Here is an 8,817-nt window from a genome sequence, read left to right on the forward strand (position 1 = left end):
TGTATTGATATTTTATAAAATTTTAGTCATGGATCTTAAAAGAATATTTTTGGAAAGAAAAAGTATCATTAATAGAAGTTCCAAAAGCCACCTCTTCTGTAGATTTTTATTTTTCATAAAATATGAAAAATATCTTCCCATCAGAAGAGAAAAATCATCAATTCAAACTCGACCTGTTAATTAAATGAATCAAAAATTTAAATATGAACCTGACTTATTTATTAAAAAGATAACTCGATCCGATCAATTTAACCTGTTTATTAAACATATCAAATTTAGTTAAACGGATTAAACAGGTTAAACAAATCAGGTTAAATAGATCAAAAACACATTAGGTAAGTTTTAAATAGGTTAAAAAGGTCTTAACAAGTTAAATAGGCTAAATAGGTCAAATTAAATGGATCAAAAATAGGTTAAGCAGGTTTAAACAGATTAAACAGATTTTAAATAAGTTAAATAGATTAAATGGATTATCTGACTTAACCCAATTTGAATATTAAATGGATTAAATGAATTAAACAGGTTAGATATCTAGAACCCAAATCTGATCTAAATATTAAACAGATTAAACAAGTCGACTTGTTTACAATCCAAACCCGCTTAGCCTATACCTAAACCTATTTGTCACATGTCGAACACAGGTTGGGTTGATAGGTCGGATAATACTTTTTCGGCACTAGACCCCTCTCCACTTCTTAAGAATTATCTCTTTCCCCTCTACTTTCTTTAAACCAAAGGGGTTTTAGGTGTAAGTTGATTGAAAGTATAGTCGAAAAGAGCGCAGATCCTCTATTATGCACCACATGTAGTGCACAACATGCACCATCCATCGCATGATGGATAGTCACGTGCGGCAATAAATTATACAATGCATGTCATGCATGACTGCATGCAGCCATCCATCGCATGATGGATAATGGCCATGATGCACCATACTGTACGGTGAGAAAAGCACTTACGATAGCATTGCTAAGCAAAACTTTTTTGAGTTGAAAGTTTCGAAGTTTCAGGTGCCAGACTCTATTTCAAAGGACAAAGCACAATGTAATGATTATAGCAACCTAGGTTTATTGTATATTAATAAATCTATCCAGAACGATAAACCCATTGCATACAAAGCATACAGATGAATAAATTATGAGGAGAACTATGCCACCAAATAACGAGCAATGGCACGAGCAAGGTTGGTCAAGTTTGAGAAAGCATTGCCATCTTTACTGATTGATTGCACCCCTAGCTCGTCGCAGCTCGCTGGCACCGATATGGCGACATTGAGCACAGCTTTGGCACCACGATTGAGCTTTGATGCCATAGAATTGGCTGCCCATTTTAGAGAAGGGATCAAGTCCGAGTAGAGTTGGTGGCAGGCCTCCAAGGCTTTATCAGCATGTGGACTGGAAGCATTCTTTAAGAGCTCCTCAAGTTTGGACTTGATGACTGTGGCTTTGGTAGTGGTGAGCTGGACTGCAATAACCCCTAGCCCTTGGGCATCAGCGGAGCGACTACGAGGATCGGTCTTAAGAGTGTTGATGCAGTACTTAGGGGTAACATAATCGCCCCCAAGAAAATTACATACTTTTTTGAGAGTACTACTGGCAGAAAGGGTGGAGATTTGGAAGAGGAAGATAAGAGCAAGAAGATAGAGAGATACAGAGGGCCTCATTTTTACCATAGCAATTTTGATGTTATACGTGAAAGCAGGTGAGATATATAGAAAGGCTCGCTACCAATAAAGGTTTCAGGATTTTTCACACTAATATTGAAAACGAGTACGTAACATAATTATAGGCACAATTATAGGGATATTATAAAGATATACTATAATTATAGATATTGGTCAACTGTACAATATCATAAGGGTCTGTTTCCTCATACATTATTATTTGTTTCCTTACACATTGTTATTTGTTTCCTCCAAATATGTATGTCATGATCCGTTTCTTGTATGCCATTACTCGATTTGATCTATTTTTGGCATATTATTAATTTTCTGTATCGCAAGGAAATATATGCTATGATATGTTTCTTGGTTTGCATTTTTTGTTTCCTTCATTGTAAGGATATGTATGTACGTCATGATTTCTTTACTTTTAGAATGGGAATAAATCTCTACAAGATTAGCATTTGTGGTTGGTGAAGTAGATTCGGTGGCATTAGATAGTGGTATATTCAATGAATTTCTTTTTAGATAGATATAGAAGATTTTGTTTTTCATAATTATAACAATAAACATTCCATAATTATAACAATAAACATTGCATCAAGAATATTTGCAATATATTTAGTAATTGCTTGTGAAGCTATGTTAGTTAAATCAGCTGATAGTTCATTTCAATGGATATTCCCATTCATAAACAAATAAAATTGTCTACAAAAATGTGCTTGTACAATGAAGAAGAAAAAAAATTAAAATGCAGCATAAATCATATACTTAAGCTATTGATAGTATTATATATACTATGCTTTGTAGCAAATTATCCATAATGTCATATTTTTTGTCTACGATGAGGCAACCCATAATAGCATGGTCAGTCTTAAAACATATTCTATAATTTTATTTTAACAAAATAAGATATAATTTTATACTATATTCTTTGCAAAATTCAAAGCAATTGCTATCATGTTCTATGTAACCAAAGATACGGATATCTAACACACATGTACACAATAAAGAATATATATTTATATATTTATATATTTATATATTTATATCAGCAATTACATAATGAATGAAATCATCCCACACAAAACCAACGAAACCATTGACATATGATACATAAACAAGTAGAAATTATACATATAGCTGAATGTGTACAAAGATTCTTACATCTACAGTGACAGATTTGGATATAGTATTTACCAATTCACATATAGCATATCCAGTCAGTCAATATCAATCCAACTCACCTTTGATCAACTATCAACCCAAGATATAAATTATTGCTAGCTTCCTATTTTCAGAGTTCTAATATCTGAATTATCCATAAATATAATTTTTTTATCTAACTTAATTTAAGACTAAATAAATAATTTAGATTATACGTTGATTTAAGAGCTATAGTGCAAAAGCCCCTGTACTAGTTTTCTTATCAATTAGATGATTGCACCCATCCAGAAAATCAAAACCGAATGTAGAAAAGGTTGGTGACCTAAAGCTATTTTCTCCTCATTCTCGGATGCCATTTGGATCTAAGAACGAGATCCTCTGCAGTACTCAAAAAGTACTGCAAGGTGCGGTGCATATTTTGAGACGTCCATCAAAAGATGAATGGCTATGTGATATTTATCTAAACTATTCAAATATCCTTAGAATTTATCAATTCTTATTTTCTTAGTATTTTAATATATGCATGTAAGTGCGCACAATCACCCATCTTTTGATGGACATCTCCAAAGCATACACAACATCCTGCGGTACTTTTTAAGTACCACAAAGGATTCATTCCCCTAGATTTGATTGTAACCCAAGAAAGTGCCTATAAAGGTGAGGAGATGGTGACCCGAAGTCGCATCTATCATTTGATTGATCTAAGACAAAAGAAAGCTATCCTTTAATTTGGTCATGTCTTATTAAGGCTGGTGTAGTTCATGCGGATGCGTCACTTTCTATTTGTCTTCTTGATGAGGACCATATATGCTAGCTAGTCCGAATAGCTAACTTCTCAAATGAAGCCATCCTTAATGAGCTTATCCAGCTCATTTTCAATTACCTTTTGGCTTTAGGATGAAGCTTCTTTTCTTCTGTTTAACTACCCAATACCTCAAATCCATATTAAACTGATGTATCATAACCTCAGAGTCTATGTCTGGCATGTTTGATGCTGACCAAGCAAAGATGTCTATATTTTCTAGTTGGAAGGAGATAAGTTGCTGTCACGTCACTTCATCCAGTTACGAGCTAATCTAAATAGTCTTGTAGGCATGGCCTTCTTTGAGCAAAACCAAGATGAGCTCTTTGGTTTTTTAGTTTTTTTTTTTTGGTATAAAGAGCTCTTTAGTTGGTTCACCTCAGTGCTCCTTTAGCTCATCCCTCACATCTAACCCTTCAATGAAAAGAGTTTTCAAGCACTTTTTTCTCAGAGAGTCATCATATAATATTGAAGAGCCAAGGCTTGATCTCTTCAAACTTCTTCAAATCCATTCCTTATTAGGAAGCTCATCAATTGATGGTAGATTGACACCATAGCTTGGAGTGCATTCAACTTGGGCTAATCCAAGATTGCATTGTAGGCTGATGGAACTTTCATTGTCAAAAAATTCAACAATACAATCAATTATTAGGGCTCCCATCCTATCATGACTTGTAGGACTATGACTCCTTCAATGGGGAATATATCTTCAGAAAAGCCGACAAGGGGTGAGCGGAATATTCTTAACAAAGTAAAAGTCAATCCCATCCTAGAAGAGGCATCGTAAAATAACATATCAGTAGAGCTTCTATTATCTACTAGAATGCACAGTACATCATAATTTGCAATAGTTAATGATACAACAACTGCATCATCATGTGAGGACTAGACTTGTTGTAGATCTATATTAAATTAGGTGATAATGTCCCAGTCCTCTTCTTTTTCATGACTGCTTTTTCATCTTCTTGGTTAGGAGATCAGAATGAGCAGTTGTATTTTTCCCCAAAGATAGTGTTGATGACATCAGCTGTGAGTTGGTTTTTGTGATTCTCTTCGGGTGGTTGATGTTCAATCCAATTTTTCTTCCATTCTCATCATTTATTGACATACCACCCAAATTGTCCACATTAGATGAGCGCTTTAATTTCATCTTTGACTTGAATGCACTCCTCATATTATGGTTGTGGTCATGGTAGAATTGATAATACTTCCTCAAATTTAGCTTGTGGGGCGGTGCTTGTATTCTCCTCATCTACTATAGATGACCTTGGCCATCAATTTTCATTAAAATCTTGGCCTGAGGTGTATTGAGAAAAGTGTATGTTAGAACCTCTGATGTGGATCCTGAGGTCAGAATCATTAAGGTAGAGTTTTAGATCGATGTGAAGTCCTATAACTTTGGCTACTACCGTGCCTCCACTTATCCTTCAAATCTTTGCTTCTTTTTTTTTCTCAAGCTTGCTTTCGGGTGAGTCTCCTAGCTCTCCATGGGAGGCCATCACTTCTTTGAGATTTTTCGTTTTAACTAGCATCTCAATGAAGTCTTTCGGATACCTCTTCTCAAGAGAGAAGAGGAAATTGCACTCATGAAGTTCGCCATTTAGGGCGAGTTTGGAAAATTGCATTCGAATGCTTTTTCTCAGGCTTGCCAATAATCTTTTGGGTAAACTATAGGTCTGTGTTAAAATCGAACTTACTGAGCTGAGTTTGAGTATGTCCCTTCAAAGCCTTAATTTGCTAAAGCATCTCCTAAAATTTCTTGTCGAGGTTAGCATCTCGGGCTAAGTAATGGGGTCAACGAATGCCATCTTTGGCCATGCTCGTGGCTCTTTGACTGGCTATGCTAACTTAACAGAGCCTACCCTAAAATATGGGGATGGGAATGATGACTCTATGGTGGCAGTATTGAAGTTGGACATTGATCGTCCTACAGGTGTTGAGATGCCGCAGGTGCCGCAAGCTATTACATCACTTGAATCACTAGAGCCAAAGTTTGCACCTACTAGATGCATAGATTGAACTACTCAGGAGTGACTACTAATATAGGTTGAGTTGGCAGAGGTTGTGCTTTGATTGATCCAGATAAGAAACTATTGGAGTGACATGAAGCATTGGATGCCCCCCAGCGTGATCTTATGTTGCCTTCCATCTTTCGAAATGGGCCAATGATGCCCTTCCTCTAGTGCCCATCTGTTGTTGCTGATCTCAGAGGAGAGACTGAGGTTGGTTAGGCCAAGGTGAATTAAGGTCGGTGGAGTAGGTGGGGCTCCTTCATAGAAGATTAGATCTGCAAAAGAAGTCCCTTGTTGGAGATTTTCCGATGAAAAACCTCTGATGCTCAAGTCAAGTAGAGACTAGAGACTAGAGAATAGTTAAAGAGCAAACTAGTGGGAATGAGAGAATGAAAGGGGCTTGAGACTTACTTGAGAGCCCCCTGCCTCCCTCTATTTATATGGGAGATTGGTGGCCATTTTCACGACAAATAGTGGCCACCTCCATGGTGTTCGTGTACAGTGATCGCATCCCGTAGTTAACATGTGACTGGGATGAGCTATTGTTTGGTGGTCTCGGGTGCCTTATCTATGTCATAATGATTAGATAACGATCTTGGATATAACTGTTATTGAGTACGTGGGTAGTTACGATTGTTACTTTAGATCATCTATAGCCGAGGTGAATAGGTCGGTTGCTATGATCTAGTTCCTCCTCAAAGAGATCGAGGTCTGGGAGGAATATTTTTCTTATCAATCTTGTATTGCAACATCTCCTAATCCATAAGAATAATAGGTTTGGGTCTGCCCTAATTTTGGTTGAAACAATCCAAGATCTCATCTAAAAAAACTAGCTAAAAGATGCTATTTAGATTTTTAGATCCTATATAAGTACCCAAGATCTATCTTATACATAGCCAATGTAAAACTAAACTCCTGCATAGGTATTCACATATTCTTTTTTATGAAAGAAAATTATTTTAAGAACAGTCTTTTTAGCATGGGATAGATGACTTTAATTTTTTCTTTCTACTTCTTTTTTTTACTCTAATAGATAATTCTTTCTTTAACACCCCACCCCTGAAAAGCAAAATGGAGCATGGGATAGACTTCATATCACATCGAAGTTGGTTCTTGAATGGTAAGGATTTTTGCACATGATCTGATTCTTTAGAATGTTTAGTCACTGGGATGTAACAATCATATAATTATTGAGCACACTAAATTTGACTGACTTGAGTAGCTCAACTCACTAAAAAATTGACCAAATCGTAATGAAGTAGTTGTCTAGATTATAGAAGTTGATCAACTTATAAGGTTGGGTTTTCATATGACCAAGCCAAGATCGTTATTCCGATGAAAATTATCACAATAATTTACATACATACACATGAATATACACAACTACATGCATGCATGCCTACAAATATACATACATATACAATATATTAAATGACAGAAATTTCATATATGCCAATCTAATTATATGCATATATGTATATTCAAATTCTAGGCAATGATTGTCTTTGATAACCAATAAATCTAAACTAACTATAACAAGGATTTTGTCTGAATAACATGATCACATTTTTATTAGGCGTAAATTAATTGAAAGCACGGCCATAAAGGGAAAAGCATTTATGATAGCAATGCTAAGCAAACTTTTTTGAGTTAAAATTTTTGAGATTCAAGTGCCAAACTATATTTCAAAGAACAAAGCATAATATAATGATCACAGCAATACTGGTTTATTATTCATTAATCAATGAAATAACAAACCCATTATATATGCCAAAGCATGCAGTTGAACAGATTCTGAGGCGTAGTATGACCCAAAAAGATGAGCAATAGCATGAGCTAGGAGGGATAGTTTTGAGAAAAGCATTGTTCTATTTAGTGATACTGATGGTGTCCTAAACTCAGTATCACTAAATAAAACAATGACTTCTTTGCCATAACTGCTTCTCTCAAAAGCATTGCAGCTCGATGGCACATGACTTCTTTGAAAACCAGTTCCTCTCTTTGTTGCGAGAGAGGGGGTAATTACATGAACTTCATGGCTGCTTCCTTGCTCTCACTAGTTGTCAAGTTTAAGCATGCCTTCCCAGCTCCCTATAGCTCTGAGCTGCCTAAACAAGACTATAAAGCGAGTCTGATGAGAGATAGGGCTTGAGAGAGAAGGTTGTCCCATGCCTTTCTAATGGTCCTTCTAGTTGACATGCCCACTTGGAAGAAGCTCTTGAAGAAGTTGAGAATAGACGGCAGGCTACAGTAGATGAGTTGTTGGAAATCCACTTGGGTATTGGGGAAAACCTCAGGCCGACCTATATAAGCGCATGATATAAGAACTTTATGGGACAAGAAAGCTTACGTGAAGATGAAACCATCCAAAATCAAAGCCATCGAATCCATGTAGGATCTCTCAAAACATCCTGTTGAATCAATCTGCAACTATAAGAGAACCAAACTGGATGTGCTCCTCGATGTCATGGAGCAATGCCTTGATTTTTTAATCTCTAATTTAAGTATATTCGTTGGGGAGAATCTCACAAACTCTCGAATGAGTTGGAGATCAAGTCTCTAGAAGTTTTTTTATAACTTGAGATAAAATCAAGCACATAAATAAATTATTTATTATTAAATCTTCAAATCAATTAGCAAATATAATTTATAATTTTAAATTTATTTTTTTAATTATTAATTTTTAAACTAAATATGTATATGTGTGTATATAGATATTAATTTCATAAAATCAAAATGATCAATTTTATTCATGATAATTTTTTATATCAAATATATTAAATTTAAATATTTCTATATGTTTCAATATAGAATCTTAAATTTAACCTTAAAAATTAAATTTTTTTTTAATGAATTAGGGTCATCTAATTAATATAATCTATTTTATTTCTTAATTTTTTAATATTTTTTATTTATATATAATAAATCAAAATATTTTATACATTTGTATATAAATTTTTATAATTTATTTAAAATAATTATATTAAAATATAACATATAGACCTAAAATTGTGACAGGTGAATGTTATATCTGATGCTACAGTGGGACGGTCGGACGATTTTTTTTTCAGATATTCGGTTTATTTTAAATTTTATTAAAATTTATTAAATAGTATTTTATAAAATTAAAAATTAATTTAAAATTTAAAATTATTCTCGCGAATCAAAAGAGACGA

The 8,817-nt window shown here is 34.5% G+C and overlaps 1 protein-coding gene across 1 annotated transcript; it reads right to left on the reverse strand.

The window, feature by feature from the left end:
* Nucleotides 1-1,147: 1,147 nt before the first annotated feature.
* On the reverse strand, nt 1,148-1,663 carry LOC105059384 (putative invertase inhibitor). Its single transcript, XM_010942663.1, has one exon. It carries the CDS (start codon nt 1,661-1,663, stop codon nt 1,148-1,150), a length of 516 nt encoding a protein of 171 aa, XP_010940965.1.
* Between the last annotated feature and the right edge of the window lie 7,154 nt (nt 1,664-8,817).

The sequence above is a fragment of the Elaeis guineensis genome, chromosome 16 (genome assembly GCF_000442705.2).
Source record: "Elaeis guineensis isolate ETL-2024a chromosome 16, EG11, whole genome shotgun sequence".
NCBI lineage: Eukaryota > Viridiplantae > Streptophyta > Magnoliopsida > Arecales > Arecaceae > Elaeis > Elaeis guineensis.

What these genes read in the sequence shown, in the direction of transcription:
- LOC105059384 (XM_010942663.1), bottom strand. Translation starts at nt 1,663, where the DNA reads ATGAGGCCCTCTGTATCTCTCTATCTTCTTGCTCTTATCTTCCTCTTC.